Source organism: Microplitis demolitor, chromosome 8 (genome assembly GCF_026212275.2).
Source record: "Microplitis demolitor isolate Queensland-Clemson2020A chromosome 8, iyMicDemo2.1a, whole genome shotgun sequence".
Taxonomy (NCBI): Eukaryota; Metazoa; Arthropoda; class Insecta; order Hymenoptera; family Braconidae; genus Microplitis; species Microplitis demolitor.
In genome coordinates, this window is record NC_068552.1 from 15633998 (window position 1) to 15651143 (window position 17146).

Below are 17146 nucleotides of genomic sequence, written 5' to 3' on the forward strand. Positions count from 1 at the left end.
AAATTAACATTAATTTCTATTAATTAATGATCGATTTAGAATACTAAGATTTGTTTCACGTGAATTTCACGTCAATCAATACACCAATAATTAATACATTTTTTTTTAAATTGGTAATTCACTTTTTTTTTAGTAATTAAATTTAATTATGAATTAAAATTTTCCCGGGTATATTGCAAGCGTCCCATCGCGCCGAGCGGAGAATCCGAACAGACCATTAATAAAATGATACTGAAGTTACCTGACATCTAAAAGTTTTTGGATTTTTTTTTAAACGGTAAATTATAAAAAAATAATACTTTAAAAAATTCCATCGGTAGTTTTTTAAATTTCTCACATGTGAATATTTTTAGTTTTTTGTAAATTATTTATTTAAAAAAAATTCAAAAATTATTAATTATCTGCGAACTTCGAGATCATGTTAATAAAATATATATGACTGATAATTGAGTACTTTATCTAGATGCTTAATATTTAAATTACCTCCAGATGATTGCAGAAAAAAATTATCTTCAGGAAAGAGCATTTCTGGAACTTTATAACACAAAATTACCTCTCACATCACTACACTATAACTCGCACTAAATAATTAAACACTTGAACTCGTAAAAATACAAACTAGACCAATACTAATTGCATTTTATCAAATAATTATAAACACTAAAATTTTTGGAATTATTTCTGACCAATTTTTGATAAGACAGTTATAAATTAATACAAATTTACGAGTTTGAATGTCAGATGTCCGAAGGGTTCACTCTCAATTCACATCATTGTCATCTGATAACTTATACACATACAAATATCATTGTTATTTTTACAAAAAATGATGAAATCTTTTATTATCATTTAATTTGAATAATAATTTAATCATCATAAGAACAATAATCATTACTTAATACTGAAGCTACCTGTAACCGTGAGTTCAAGTTCGAACTTCACTACAAACTAAATTAAAACAGCCGCAAGAGTGCGCTCTTTGTTCCCATGAAGATCACGTCATTGGTTGTTTTTAAACCCGCGCGCTTTTTATTATGAGTGTGAATGTAGCAGACATCCGACAATTTATAAATTTAAAATAAATAAATGAATTTAATAAAATAATGAAATTTTGAAAAAATGCCTCTACTTACACAAATTTTTATCGATTTAAGTATACACTTTTTAATTTTTATTCTTCTTATGTTTTATTTATTTATTCAAAAATTTGAAAAATTGCTACTTGTCAATTACATTCAGGGTGTACTCTAAAATGCGATGCCAGCAGCTGTAGCATAGCGCATTTCGGAATGTGCCTTTATTAATTATTCTCATTACTTGCACAATGGATTTTAATTAAACAGTTGAAAAATAAATTATAAGAAATTTAAAAAAACTAAAAATCGTGTGTCAAAATAAAATGGCAGCAGAATATGGTAGAAAAATAATTAAAAAATTAAAAAAACAAAACACGTAAGTGTTTGAACAAACCTTGGCGGAGAAATAATATGCAGAAGGGTGTCCTAATACACTTGGAGATTTAATTTAAATTGCTCCAAGTGTATTCCAGCTAAAAAACGTCACTTAACTGCTATTTCCCACCAGACGATGCCAGATGAATTTGCTCAGGAACTTGGAAGGTATCAGCATCAGCCATCAGCAACACTTTATACTAGCACTGGACACTCATCACTTCACTACACTACAGACACTTTGCACAATTTACATTCAACAAACACTGCACAATTTAATTAAACAATAACTAAACAAAAAATTTTATGGATTACACGACGCCACTGCAATACTGTGTTTTAATTCAAACGTAAAGAACAAAGAAGGATCTGGGCTACTACTGGAGTTGTCGATGATACTGACTGCTGCTATTGGACCGCCAGTTGATACGAAACAATCGATTTTGCGATTCATCGACCTCCCCCACTTCACCAAAAATTAGTACGTGAATACAGCGACGCGCAGTGGCGCCAACTTGGCGCGAAATTTCAAAATCGAAATTTAATAATTTTATTAAAATTTATTTATGTCAATAATTATATTAATTATTCTTATTACTTGCGCGGTAAATTTAGATATTCTAAAAATAACTTTCTAAAAACGGGAGTAAAATTAAAAATCGTAAGTCAAAATAAAATGGCAGCAGAATATGATCAATTGTTTAAAATATTAAATATTTTCGCAGCCCATTTCGGAATCCATACACACATATTTTTTATTTCCCTCGAATTTCAAATCTTTTGAACTTGCGACTAACGCCATTGACGTTGATTTTTAGAACCAATAGGAAAACTCCTCTCTGTAATTTATATTTCACTGCTAGTTTACCAGTGTCGTGATTGTCGTGGTGGTGTAGTTGCTACCCAGTGTACTTACCCAGTCTTCTCTCATTTTCCATGCAATACAAGTAATATATATACATATATGTGTGTATGTATATATTTTGATTCCGCTCATTGTCCTCACAAACTACAAGCCAGTTATTAGTAGCTCAGCTGGGTTCATTTTACTCGGTTGATTCAGTCTCGTTCTGCCTGTTCACGGTTGATGTCTGTGGGTGATTGTGGTGGGTCTGTTGGTGTCAGTTGATGTCCATCAGATAGTGGATACAGTTTACTCGAGTATCTACTTATTCTTATTAGTATAATTATTTATCTCCTGGTACTAAGTCATAATACGTGACATCAAACTCTTGATTTGCAACCCAGTGTTTATTGTAATCGAAACTTTATGGCTTCAGAAGATTGCAATACAAAGAAACAAAAAATGAGCAACTCATCCGGAAGGTTGTCAATAACATCATCGTCAAATAACACGATTGCAACACCAAGTCCATCAATAGTACATCGCGAAATGGGATTCTACTGTTTTGATGTTCTCTATCGTCAATTGAATCAACTTGACCCACCAAAAACACCCAATTTCAGCAATGAGCCATTGTAAGTTGTTTATTTACATCACATAAATCTTATTATTATTATTATTTCATTATTTTCTTTGTGAGCTTAATCTCAATTTATCGTCGCCATCTTACGCTCTTTGTTCTGCATTATTTTTCACTCGACTCACGACCTCTATAAATTTTATTTACCAAGCACCTTCATGTTGTTTGTTAATATTTGCATCACCTGTTTACTGTTATGTCCAATTACTCCGTATTATTTACGCTCCAAAACCACTTTTATTTATTGTTTAATTTATCTTCTTATTTTCTACGCGTGTTTACAATTTGATTTCATTTAAAATATGACCTTCAAAGAGACAATCAAAATTTTACTAACAGTGACTTTAATTGCAGCCCAATATTTGTCACCTGGATGATTGGAAAAGACATGCGTCTACGTGGATGCATTGGTACGTTTAATGCACTGCAATTGCACTCTGGTCTCCATGAGTATGCGGCTACGAGGTTTAATATTTATATTTTTAAATATATCGATATTACAAATAATACATAATTGTTTTCTTTTCTTTTCTTTTTTTTTATTATAATTATATTATTTATCAGTGCATTTAAGGACTCGAGATTTAATCCAATAACTCGTGAAGAATTACCTCGCTTGCATGTGAGTGTATCAATTTTGCTACACTTTGAAGACGGGTCTGATTACTTAGATTGGGAAATAGGTCTACATGGAATTCTTATTGAATTTTATAATGAGAAAGGAAACAAACGTACTGCTACTTACTTACCTAGTGTTCCTGTCGAACAAGGTATTGCTTTTTTAATTGTAAATTATTTTTTCAACCTGCATAAGAAATTTATCTGAAGATCGGAACGTTTTTTACGCAACGAAATAGTAAACAATTTATGTAATTTGACAGCTTAAAGTTGACTTAGGAGGCGATTGTGGCTGAAATCTCTGACTGACATACTGGCAGGCGAGATATCAGAAATTTAATCCAGTAAATTTTCGACATCATTTTGTACTTTTATTTTCGTCTCGTGAAAAACGTTCCGATCTTCAGATACATCATAAGATGGATTTATATTACATGTTTGAAAAGTATTTGGGGTTTTCTTTCACATTTTTATTTCTATTTCTTATTATGATTATTATTTTTTTAACAATTATTGAGAGCAGTGTTACATGTCTACTCACAACATATCTACTTAAGGGAAATGGTTATAACTCTACTCATTTACTTTTCTACTCAAATATTTTTTAACTCAGCTTTAACTCTACTGAATTATATCTTTACTTGTCTTCAACTAGACTCAACTACAACCCTATTCACGTACTTTAGTCCATCGATAAAATAGCAATTCTTTGTGAGTAGAGTTGTAGCTGAGTAATGTTTTCGCTGAGTCCAGTTAAAGCTGAGTGAAGATATAACTAAGTAGAGTTGAAACGGAGTTAAAAAACATTTGAGTAGAGTTGATATGAGGCTGAGTAGAAAAGTAAATGAGTAAAGTTATATTCATTTTTTTGAGTAGAAATATTGTAAGTAACTATATAACACTGCTATTATTGAGAATTTAAAATTGATGTTTTTATAGAAATAAGGACTTATTGATAATTTATTAAAAATTAAACAATATAATCACCAATAAAATGTCAAGTAAAGTTTTCGACAATTGATTGAATTAAATCCTTCTTACGTATTTTAATTAATAATTGATGTAAAGTAAATAAACTAATCTATAATTATCAAATTATAAAATAAGGTTGGGACCAGATTCAAACAATAGATTCATTGCTACACAAAGGAGGATACAGAGGTTCAGTAACACCTGACTTAAGACGTAGTTTAAAATTAAAACGGTATCAATGTGAGAAAATAACAGTCAGCTACCAAGATTACATAACTCACTGGAACAATAAACGTTGTTAGCAAAAGGCCGAAAATCGGGTTTCTATTGCGAGTTTTCCACGTTTGCCCACCAACGGCAATCGCTTTAACAACAGCAAAAACAACGTCATTGTAAATCGTAATAGTTTTCAGCTTCCCCACTTAAATTCTTGTAACTACAATTATTTAACAGAATATCGACAACATGGACGTATGGCTCAAAACAATTATTCACATCAACAAATGGTGTCATTAGTACCACCATCAGTTGCATTACCAGCAATGCCGCAACAGTTGTATCCTTTATGGAAATTACCCGGTCCTTACTCAATTAATTTTCATTACCCAGCAATTCATTCATATATGTTAAATAATACTGATTATTTACGAAGAAAAAATTACACTGGCCGCAATTACTTTTAATTACTTTTTTTTTGTTTATTTTGAAATGGTGCCTAATCTTTATGTACTAACATACATTGTTTCACATACCTACTAACAATTAATTATTATTATTATTATTATTATTATTATTTAACAATAAATATATATTTAATAATCAATATATAAAAAAATATAATTTTTCAATTTTTTTTTCGGAATCATAATTACTTTAAATAAAAACAAAAATTTATTTTGTTCATTTTGAAAACGAGCGGATAATTAAATTACGTATAAATAAATTCAATGATTTATTTCAAAATTGTTTATTAAATTTTTTTTATTTAAAAAAATTAAATTTATTTATTAGTTAGTAAAATCAATCGGTTCAAAAATTTGTTAATTGATGTGTAAACATTTTTTTTCAGTTAATTAATTTATAATACAAGTTTATAATGTCAAGTATTTAAATACATTTATTGTTAATTAGCATGGTTTAAAGTTCATTATTACTATTTATTATTGATCTTATGACATTAAATATGCGGTATATTTTTTTTTTCAGTAATAAAAATAATCAATTGGCATGATTTGATGATTTAATTTAGATTAATGAATATTTTTTACATTAATTTAATAAAATTACATAAATTATGATTGTGGTAAATCAACTTGTATAAAAATTTAAACTATTAAATTATGAAGATATTGATAACGAGTTTATTAATTATATAATAAATTAGAGACAGTAATGACGATAATGAACGTAAAGATCTCATTGTGATTTTAAATGAGTATAAAAAAGATTATTAAAGATTGAATCAACACAAATGAACTTAAAAATGATGACGAGATTTTGTACTCGTTTAATTCATAAATAAATTGCATTAATAACTATTTAATATTTAAATACATATATTGGTGCGTAATTCTTATAATTCAATTAGAATTTTAAAACGTTCAATTATATAAATCGTCAAGTAATGTACTATAATTAAATAATTATCATAGTATAATGTATTAACGACACATTTTAAATAATTGAGTAATTGGCAGATTAACGAAACTTTTTGTGATTTTTGAGTAGCTGTACACTGTAAAAGAAACCAGGGTAAGTCCAGGAAAAGGAGGTGTTAAAATTTTCGATGTTTAAAATATTTTACTTTGTTAATATTTTTCCTTATTCGATCACTAAAGTTAATCAGTGTTTTTATTAATTAATTAAATTATTGGTGATTAAAATGGTGGCCATAAAATTGTCTAATTTCTAAATAAATTACTAATTACATAAATAATTATTTAAATAAATACACAGAAAAATTGAAATTTCCTCCAGATAATATTCAAAAATTGAAAAAATTTTTTTTTATGTGTGATACATTTTATTTTTCTAATTTCTATAAGTGAAATTTTTTTTTTTACACCAATTTAACTACGAAATTTTAACATCGCTCTTTTTACAGTGTATCTTTTCATATATATCCTGCTTTGATTTATTCATAACGGCTTTCTGCCCAGTTTCGTTGCTGAAATTTATTTCACTGCCACACTATTACCGTTGATGTACTAATTGTTGCTATTATTAATTATTTAAAATCATTGATTAGTAGAATACTATGAAAAGCAAATATCTATGTTTTATTGTAACTTGTAATCGTTACTTATGGTTAATTTTATCAAGTGTTGAGATCTCGATTTATAATTTCAGATAAGCAATAAATTAAAATATATCAATCAAATTAAAAGAAGCGCCCAATTAACTGCCAATAATGCTTTATAAAATTGTTATTTAATTTTAATTAGTGTAATTGATTGAAAATTTCATGTTCAATTTGATTTTATTTTTAAAAAATGTGTCGTAAATTTATGATCACAATCGTTATATATTAGAGTATTAATCGCTGCCTTTTTATTTTGCTAGTTCAAGTAACTTACTAACTCTCTATTAAGACAATTAATTTTTAAAAACTTAATAATTAACAAACTAATACGCAGCGAGTAGTTCTCTTTGTTTAATTAATATTTAGTAAAAATTTTTAAGCATAATTTGAATATTAATATCCACTTTTTGCTTACATATATATTAATAATTTATTAATTGGCGTAATTACTCTGTTACAAACAAGTTTACTTAAATTAAAATTACATGATTCTATTCTGAACAAAATATAAATAACTTAATAAATATGAAAGACGATCCTAGAAAATGGCTCACGCTCGGGTATTTAATACAAATATATCTTCTATAAAATTATTATTGCATATGAAAATATTGATATCAACTTAAATTATTGACAATATTTTTATACTGATAAAAAAATAACATTTATAAAGATAATATTTATCTGATTATTTAATTGTTATAAATAATTTTATCAGCTGAATAAAAATGTAAGCTCACTATCTAGTGATTGAATTGAAATAAGTTTTCTTTTGTGAAGAAAACTTGGTTGATTATTCAAAAATTTTTAGAACATTTAACATCTCTAAGCAATTTTTAGTTTCTGTGTATAAAAAATGTCAATTATGAAGATACAGTATTTTTTTTCTTATGAAATAATAATATTTTATGGTAAATATATTAAGAACATTCTTGATATTGATGGAATTGGGAAGAAATTGTTACTTGATGTTTTAATTCTTTTAAACTTATTATTAATTAAAGTTTGATTAAATCAGATAGAATTGTAATTCAAATAAATGTATCAGTTATAAATACGCTTTTCAATAAACAAACGATTAAAAATTATAATAATTAAATAAAGTCTTTAAATATATTTGATCTTATATATTATATATATATATGAAATATATTAATAATTTTTTTTCTAGAAAAATAATTAGTCCAAAATTATAATTGATTATAACGAAATATATTGTGCCTATATGTGAGATTTCAATTACAATTTAAAAAATTAATAAACTGAGTGTAAACAATTACTGTGTTAATGGAAAATAAATTCAAAAAATTTCATACCGATACACAATTTTTTATTTAAAAATAATCTTTACAAAAATTAATCTAATTGTATAGTTAACTAAATAATAAAAACAACTTATTTATTCTCGTTTTCCTCACGAGCTTGATTAGCTAATTCCAGCATTTTCATTCGAATTGTATGAACTGATTTAGCTTCCGCGTAAGTTATACACCCAGCGAACATAAAATTAATAACTGTTAACATCAAAAATTTGTCGCGCATCGGTTTCATGAACTTAAGCCATAATTTGAGTATTTCCTGTCCGTTTGCGAAGTGTGGTAGTCTATAACTACCAATTCTTGCTGCTATCTACAGAATAAATCATCCATCAATTAAGTGTATTCTCAAGTAGTGCTTCTCCCACTTTTATAAATATGTAATGACTTTTAACTGTTATTTTCGTATACAAATTAACATAATTAATTAAAAAAAAATTAAAACCTCAATTGAAAAAAAGACTACGTAGTAATAATTTTGCCGAGGTATAAATTTAAAGGATTTACTTACAATTGTCATCAATTAGGAGTTAAACTAAATTTTTTAAATAAATTTTAGCCGACAAAATTTGAAAATTCGAATTATTAAATTGACATGAAGATTTTACTGAAATTTATTTAACAAATTTCATCTAACTCTAATTGATGTCAACTGTAAGTAATTTTTTTGTAAATTTATACTTTGGCCAAATTGCTACTACGTTGTCTTTTCTTCAATTAAGATTTTAATTTTCTTTCAATCAATTAATAAAATTTTGATACGCTTATGACAATTAAGTCATCGAAAATATTTAAAAAGTGGAGGGCACTGTCTGAGAATAGTCTTAACTAATAATTAATCAGAATAAATTTAAATAAAATAATATAGATATAAATAACTTACAACAAAATTAGCTAGTGGTGCACTAATACAAGGATACAATACGGCACCGGCAACTTGAAGAAATCCTGCTCGCGTTTCAATACAAAGTGGGCATGGAGTTATTCTTAACAGAAGGTCCTGAGTTATATACTGATAAAAAATAAAGATATTAATGTTAATGTTCAAGTTCATAAGTAAACAAATGAAGTAAAATAAAAAGTATAAATTACAGTAAGATGTGGTGCGGTCGCGAACATAATAGAACTGATTGCAGTAGCAATTTGTGATACTATTAAGCCATCACGTCTTAATTTTAATTTTATTCTAAAATGACGATTTATCATCAAAGCTGATATACCAGCTAAACCAGCAAGCATTGGGACTCCTACTTTAAATGACCATCTGAATTTAAAATAAAACAATAAATATGATGAGTGTGAATGTTGCAGACATCAGACAAATTTAAAATTATTAATAGATAGAGTCAATAATTATTAAAATTAAATTTTAAAACGCGCATTTAAAACATTTAAAAATTAATAAGTGTATTTTTTAAATCTTATTCGATTTACATTTAATTAACTTATTTCAAAATTAAAAAAATTGACAATTATCGGCTAGATTTTCACTCATAAATATGATACTGAAGTTAGCCTACTTTTAATAAGTTTTAGATTTTTTTAAAAGCTACAAATTATAAAAAAAAAATATTCAAAAAAATCACCTATAGTTTTTTAAATTTTCTACATGTGCATATTTTTAGTTTTTTTTTTTTTTTGTAATCGACTTGTTAAAAAATATTCGAAAATTGTTAACTGTCACCCTCAGAATCAATTATTTTTATACTATCATTAATAATATCATTGTTAAAATAATATATAATATAATTGTTTAAATAATAAATCCTTACATATCACTAAAATGTGGCCAATTTTTAATTTGCTGGTATTGATATTTGAATGCTTCATTTCTATTAAGTTTAATTGCACCTTCAGGTATTGAACCTTTAACCGGTAGTAATGCCATTATTTAAAATGAATTATAAAAATAACAATTAAACAATAATTGCATAACCTTATTTGCAAATAAATATAACAATTACAATTCCATGAAAACGCGCGCACTTGATTCTGCGCTCAAGAATTGCGCATGCGCGCTACCAGTTGAAATTTTAAACAGTCACCACAAGATGGCGCCCGTTGCCTAGCTCGGCAGCTAGTGACGCGACTGTTAGTGAAAAGAACTCGTTCAAAATGCCATAGTATTTTTTACCCCTCGGTAAATAAGTTTGAATAGGAGCCAAGTGTATTCTGTAGTGTACTTGTAGTGGTTTAACCCTTTCAAACCTGATTTTTTGTTTTTTGGAATTTTCATGAACCGATTTTTTTCCTGTTATAGTAGGTACTACTGAGTATGGAAATATTGAAAAAGCTTTTACGAAGTTTATAATGTTCGCAAACAGAAACAACCGTTTTTAGTTACGTAAATTTTTATTTTGCTATATTTATTTAACAAAACTTTAATGTCCTCAATTGTGCACGGTAGGTTTGAAAGGGTTAATATAGGGATGATTTTGACAGACGCATTCTACAAACCACCACGGGTTCGTAGCGTCGTTGTGTGACGTCACAAGACGCAATCGACCAATCACACCAGCCGGGAGTCAGTTTTCCGGCTGCTCTAAACTCGCGCTTACGCCATATTGCCGTGGTCGTGGTGTGTTTATGTATTATATTGTTATATTTTATCGTTAATTATATTTATTCGCGTTGTTTTACGTGTAAAATCTCTCGAAATTTTTTAAAACCATCGTCAAATGTCTTTAATCTATTATTTTTATTTACTATACGTGTGTTAATATTTGTGACACTAGTGTTTTTTTTAGTCAGTGTAACGTGAACGTTTGTCAGTATTTTATTTTATTTAAAATTAGTCAGTTTTTTTTTTTTAAATTATCATTAATAATCAGTCGTAGTTTAAATATTTATTTTAACTGTGTGTAATTATCGCGAGTACGCGTTTTGTCATCGAGTTTTTCGTCATCATCAACCCCTAGTAATTGACAGTGGGATAAACTGCAGCAATCAGCTGAGATGCCTGTTCGTAAACAAGGTGGTAAGCTCATAAAATAATAATAGAGTTTTTAAGTTTATGATTTTATATTTTATTTATTATTATTATTATTATTCTCTTTCATCTTATTGACGTTTATTTATTTTTAAAAATAAATAAATCGTTTTACAAGATGCCGATAGTCGAGTGGTAAAGTAGATTTCAACCCCTGGAGTTTGCCCTGATTTATTTGAGGTCACTCGGTCAGCTCTGACAATTATCACACTACCCTACATTAACATAAATCATAACATAACTTCCTCAAGTTGTTATGAGTAGTCGATATTATTGTTTATTTGAAGCTCTTTTTGGCAATTGTCCTTGTCAGTTTGCCCTCGAGACAGACGAGACAATAAGTTTTACGTCCGTTTACGCAACCCGACATTGTTCTTCCATCATCGCAACCGACATGTTAGTTTCCGAGCAGTCTGCTTTATTAATGTAGGCCAAGATTCTGTTGCAATAATATCTATATCCATAGATATATAAGTTTGTTGCATTGTCTCTGGACAAATGCCAAGTAAATGTTATAATTTCAGTGCTGGCGCGACAGCCTTTGATCGTTTTAAAAGTTCATACTTTAATAATTTTTCAAAACTTTTTATTATTATTGTTATTGCTCAATTCTTTTTGGAGTAAAAGTTAACAAATTAATTAATTAATTAGTTTTTATTTATAAGCGACAGAAATATTTTAATTAAAAGAGCCATTATTTTTATTTATAGATAATAAGGTCTCTTATTATAGGAAATATAGTCGTGTATTTTTTTTCCAAGCGTTAATGATTATAAACAATCGATAAATCGATTAGAGCTGATGATTTTAAACCAATTAATGATTAATAAATAATTTGCCAAGTATTAAATTATGGGGAGTAAAATTTTTTTTATTTTTTGTAATAAATATAAAAAATTTATCGTGGATGCTTGAAACTCTTGATAGTAATTTTTTTATAAGAACGTGAGCTGAAAGACTATAAGTTTGATATGAAAAACGCTTAGGTTAGCGGTGTTTACATCTAGATGCCAGAGTCATTCGACCCTATCATCGTGTGTCTGAAAAAATATACAATAGCACTTAAAAGATTTCAGTCTCTGCATATTGAGTGTCTTCTTTGTAGTTATTAATATGCAGTACTATAGATATTGTCTATTGCAGATTAAGATGTAGACAATAGAATAACGAAAGATGTGTCAGTAAATTTTTAATTTTAATCTCAGCATCGGAGAATTCAAAAATAAAATTATTTCTTTGATTTTTTTTTTGTGGTGAATGTATTCGAATGACAAATGTCAGAACTGATGATTAAAAGTAACGGGATGAAAAGTGAACTCCAATTTTACTGGATGTTGGGCAGCCGCGGATTCGTTGATGTCATTTACATACAAATGGTTCAGTAGATTTTCAGTTTCGATGTGTGTACACGTGGTATACGCAACCGCGTGTGAACAATTGGATTCATAGAGGTTGTGGCTGGGATTTTACATATGACGCATTGAATTATTACAATATTCATAGATTCATTGAGCGATAACAGAGAATAATTGACAAATAGCTGTAGTATATTTATATTTTACTTTTAATAGATTTTGAGTCATTAAAAGGTTTTTTTATTTTGGTACATTTTCATTATAGTATTTTGTTTAAATTTGTTTTTTTAATCGATCAATTTAATTTGCTGAACTCAATTACACGTAATAATTTACTTTGAATATTTTTTTATCAATTGAAAAAAGTAGAAATAACAGAATTCGTACCGGCATCCTCTGAATATTTTATATATTTATAGAATACATTTTTTTAAAAATAATGTCAGTTGATTTTTTTTTTCTTTTAATGAGGTAATTAATATTTTTACATAATTTTAACAAATTCAGACAGTAATACGACAGTTAAATAGTCATATACGAATAAAGAAAAATACTGCAAGTTTTTCTTACTCGTGTTTGACTTTTCTGATGTTGTGTTGTCATTCCTAACACTCTTACCGTAAAAAAATGAGTCTCATTGCCATCTAGATATAAAAGAAATAAAAATATAAGTATATAAATAAAAAATTTCTCAGTGAAAAAAGCTAAAAGAAGGAAGAGCCTATGTTCTTTTTGCCGTGTCAGAGCTTTTTATATTTTGCTTCCGTTTTCTCACCGTCACCTCATCGGAAATTGATTCCCAATCATTTTCTTGCCTCGAGGAGTCATCTCCCCCAGATAAAAAAAATCCGAAAAATAAAATAAAATATAACCCTTGAGAAGCTATATAAGAGTACAGATAGAAAACTGTCTAAAGATGCAGTCAACGCGGTCGCCAATATCTCGTTTCCTATACTCCGATTACACCTATACTCTATACACATTTATTATATCCTCACGATCTTTGACACGGGATAGGCTCAATGGGATATACGATGTCATGCTATCGTTTTGGGATGACGAATTTAATGCGACCCAAGCGTGGAAACGGTGCCAGAATAGAGCGCCATCAAGTCCCGCCGTAGTCCCTCTGGCAAAAGAAAAACTGAGAAAGATGAGAATAAATAAAGTCAACGAGCCTGCTCATGTTCTTCGAGATTTAAAACGAATATAAGCCGCAGTTCACATTTCAGCTTTCGGCATTCGGCTTTACGAACCAACCATTTTCCATTTCCAAGATTTAACTAAACCACTACGCATACATCTTTAAACTATATGTGCAAATGTATTTCCGTTGCATTCATGCATATAATTTTAATATATAACAACGTATATACATATTCTCATCTACGGATGATACAATGTCTCATATTGAGTAAACATCCATATGGATGGTTACATTTGTTTTGGATTAATGTTCAGTACATATACACATTTGGTACTACATAATATGATATATTCTCATTCTCTACATCTCATAAGTTTACATATATGTATATGCTGACATTAAATTTCGCTGTAGTTGTTGGTTTATATAGTATCAAACATACGATGAGAAACGAGATAAATTTGTCGTTAGAATATGTATTCAAGTTTGGCGAGCGATCCAACTGACACGTTCGGCAACCGGCTTCAAGCACTAATGGTTTTACTCGGATCTTCGCTTCCTACTACACTTTACTAGACTAAACTACACTTTGGCCATTCCACAGTAAACCAACGATGCCATGCTACTGCAGCATATCCAAAATCACTATTACATAAAGTTCCACCAGCAGTAACAGCAGCGCGCGTCCACCGTATGCAAGAGTACTTTAACATTGATACGAGGCATCGTGAAATGTCGATAAAATTATTCATGCACTAGATAATACAATATTACGCCGGTCAAAGAATATGATTATTGTTTTTGTTGTTATTAATGTCGACGAACAACGTCATCAGCATCATCGCGCGAGTCAGGTTTTTATTTTAAACGCTTTCCGCAGTCACCTGAATTAACAAACAGAATGCTTTTAGGCTTAACTTAGTTGACGTTTTAGTTTTTTAAATCTTTTTTACGTTAGTGACGATAGGCAGCACCAGAGGCATCAGCGTAGTGGCAAAACTATGTGGAACACATTCATTCGAGATCTCTAAATTTAGTCCGAACGAGAATTAGAATATAGTATATAGGTAATGCTAAGAATCTTTAAATCCATATAGTAGAGTGATCACTCAGTGAGTATTCTCAGTGGTAGTGGGCCGTGTGGGTTTTAATGTAAGCTTTTCCGGTTCTGCTCCTGGATAGCCTCGAGTTATATTTGACGGGATTTTAATCAGTACGACAAAAGAATATAGATTTTTTATTATTCTACATTCTGTATGTATATATTTAATGTGTGTCTGCAGCTGGTTTTTTTTACCGTCTTTTTTTTTATCACGTCTTGTTTTGACATCTTTCTGTGGCATACACATACACATCACGTATGTGTATAACTGTGGCAAAACTCCGTCGGCACAGATATACATTTAATTTACCTCATTCGTACGTACGTACATTCGGTCGTTCGTTCATCTTCCTCGTCACGTGTCTCATCAGTATCCACGTGGTGTTTTGTGATAAATAAATATTACATACACTTGATACTGGCAATGAGCCAGTAGACGTGTCGGTTTACTTATAAATTTGGAAGTACCTAAAAGTCATATAATATAAATAACAAGTTCAAGTTGATATTTATAAAAAATACATCAGACATTTTATCGGACTTTTACTCTTTTTTTTTTTTTTTTTTTATTTTTGACATGACAATGTGGCTGCCGGTTATATCCATAGCATGGAGTATTGTTTACTTGGTGCAGAATAGATTGCGTATTACAGGAACTGTATCTAGCGGTAGTTCAACAACAGCACGTAGGAATTTGAGAGGTAATATTGACCTAATATGAAATTTATCGTCTAATCGTGGTATCCAGCTTGGATGTAGGGAATCTTTAAATTTTCGTCGGGTTTACAAGGGCAGAGGGGCAGGAATTATGAGGAAAATTGGCGACGTGTTTGGCCACGGGCCTAATGATACAAAGCTTTCTCTTGTTCTCCCTCTATATTGTTAGTTTGTGTGCTCTCTACCTCCGTCGTATTCTATATTGGTGTCGATGTGAAATACGCACAGAGCTGGAATTATACTCTCCAATCATCTTGTGCGCATGATTATACTATTATGATCCTTACTACATTGTACAGATGTTGTTATATAAATAGATATATATGTATGTATGTATGTCTAGTAATTTAACTGAGAGGATAGTCCTGTTTAATACATCATCTCGTGTGACCGAGATATCTATGAAGTTGCCGTTGTCGTGTCGTAGTTAAGACACATGCATTTAAACGAGTTGGTTTTTCATTAATAAATCATTTTCCATTTTCAAATACTTCTGCATCTACATGTATATTTATAAATACATATGTGTGTGTGGATGTGTATGTAGGGTATGGCAGAAGGTTCATGTTTACATACACACGATTGAATTTTTTAGTGAAACCCATTTGTTTAACATGATTTTTTATTTTTAGCTGATTCACTTATTCATTTTTTTATTCCATTTGGAGTGTTTTTAATGGCTCGGTGAATTTTCGATTCGTTAATATTTATCTTCCATTGAGTTGCGGTGGTAAAAAAATTGTTACATATATAGATTAATAGCTCGAGGGTGAGGGAAAAGGATGAAGGGTGTGAAGGGAAAGCCAACCATCAATCGTTAATGTTGGAATGGGATACGTCAAAGAACTGAGAGAAAGATAAATTTGTTATTGGTTTGGATCTTGCAACCAGTTGAAAAACTCATAATACTTTTGAGAATTATTTAGTTTTTATAAAAACTAAATAGTTAATTTGTTTATTTCTCTTTTTTTTTTCTAATGTGTATATTTTGTTTGTTTCGCGGGGATTGGTAGTTTTGATTTAAAGTGTTTGGATAACAGATATTGAACTCGATTATTCAAAAAAAAAATTGAAGTGCATTTGATCTTTTCAAAAACTAAAAAATCTTCACAGAATATTTAATGTCAATATCCCGAGTAGAATTTTTTTCTGATTTGCCTGAAGTACTAAAGATCCTCATGTTCTTCTCAGGTTAATATAAGGTTTGCCTGAATAGGGAAAACCTAATGTGTTTCTAATCAAGACCACATTAGGATTTCCTTTTTCAAAAAAATTTTATTTGTCATCAGTTAAACCTGACGTGTTCTTTATCAGGATCACATGAGGATATCCTTATTCAAAAAAATTATATTCGACTATTAGTTTGTTTTTTTATCTCTTAAAGATTTTTAATTGGCAATGATAAACGTTATCTTGAAAATTCATATTTAAATAATTTTTTTGTTTCATTGTTGATTGGAATGGATCCAAAAGAGTATGCAGATATGTCTCATACATGTTGGTCAATTGGTCAAGGTTTAATTGCCAATGAAAAATCTTAAAGTTTGTTAAATAAATTAGTTAATTTTAATTTATGGAATATTTGTTTTACAAATAGAAACAGACAGTTTATATATGATAGACGTAATCTATTTAGAGTTTTTCAATCTATTTATAAATTTTTGCGTGACGTTGTGATTATAAACGGAAATAG

The 17146-nt window shown here is 29.0% G+C and overlaps 3 protein-coding genes across 12 annotated transcripts in view; 2 read left to right on the forward strand and 1 right to left on the reverse strand.

Annotated features, from left to right (window-relative positions):
* Nucleotides 1-2328: 2328 nt before the first annotated feature.
* On the forward strand, nt 2329-8456 carry LOC103573124 (AMMECR1-like protein). Of its 2 annotated transcripts, XM_008552036.3 has the most exons (5): nt 2329-2652; nt 2732-2930; nt 3290-3400; nt 3500-3705; nt 4661-8456. In XM_008552036.3, exons 2-5 carry the CDS (start codon nt 2758-2760, stop codon nt 4825-4827), a joined length of 657 nt encoding a protein of 218 aa, XP_008550258.1. In that variant the 5' UTR covers nt 2329-2652; nt 2732-2757; the 3' UTR covers nt 4828-8456. The 2 variants fall into 2 exon arrangements, with proteins under 2 accessions (XP_008550258.1, XP_008550257.1); XM_008552035.3 differs by having other exon boundaries at nt 2329-2930.
* Nucleotides 8136-10147, reverse strand: LOC103573123 (uncharacterized). Its single transcript, XM_008552034.2, has 4 exons — nt 9916-10147; nt 9236-9407; nt 9027-9155; nt 8136-8456 (listed from the first exon to the last, which is right to left on the reverse strand). Exons 1-4 carry the CDS (start codon nt 10029-10031, stop codon nt 8223-8225), a joined length of 651 nt encoding a protein of 216 aa, XP_008550256.1. The 5' UTR covers nt 10032-10147; the 3' UTR covers nt 8136-8222.
* Nucleotides 10148-10692: 545 nt separating this feature from the next.
* LOC103573120 (disks large 1 tumor suppressor protein) overlaps nt 10693-17146 on the forward strand; it is a 216960-nt gene continuing 210506 nt past the window's right edge. For 7 of the 9 annotated variants that reach the window (XM_008552016.2, XM_008552018.2, XM_053741344.1 and 4 more), the window contains exon 1: nt 10693-11120. In XM_008552016.2, coding sequence (XP_008550238.1) covers nt 11099-11120 — 22 coding nt within the window. In that variant the 5' untranslated portion in view covers nt 10693-11098. The remainder of the gene's footprint in view (nt 11121-17146) is intronic. The other 2 variants (XM_053741343.1, XM_008552020.2) reach the window with 1 other exon arrangement.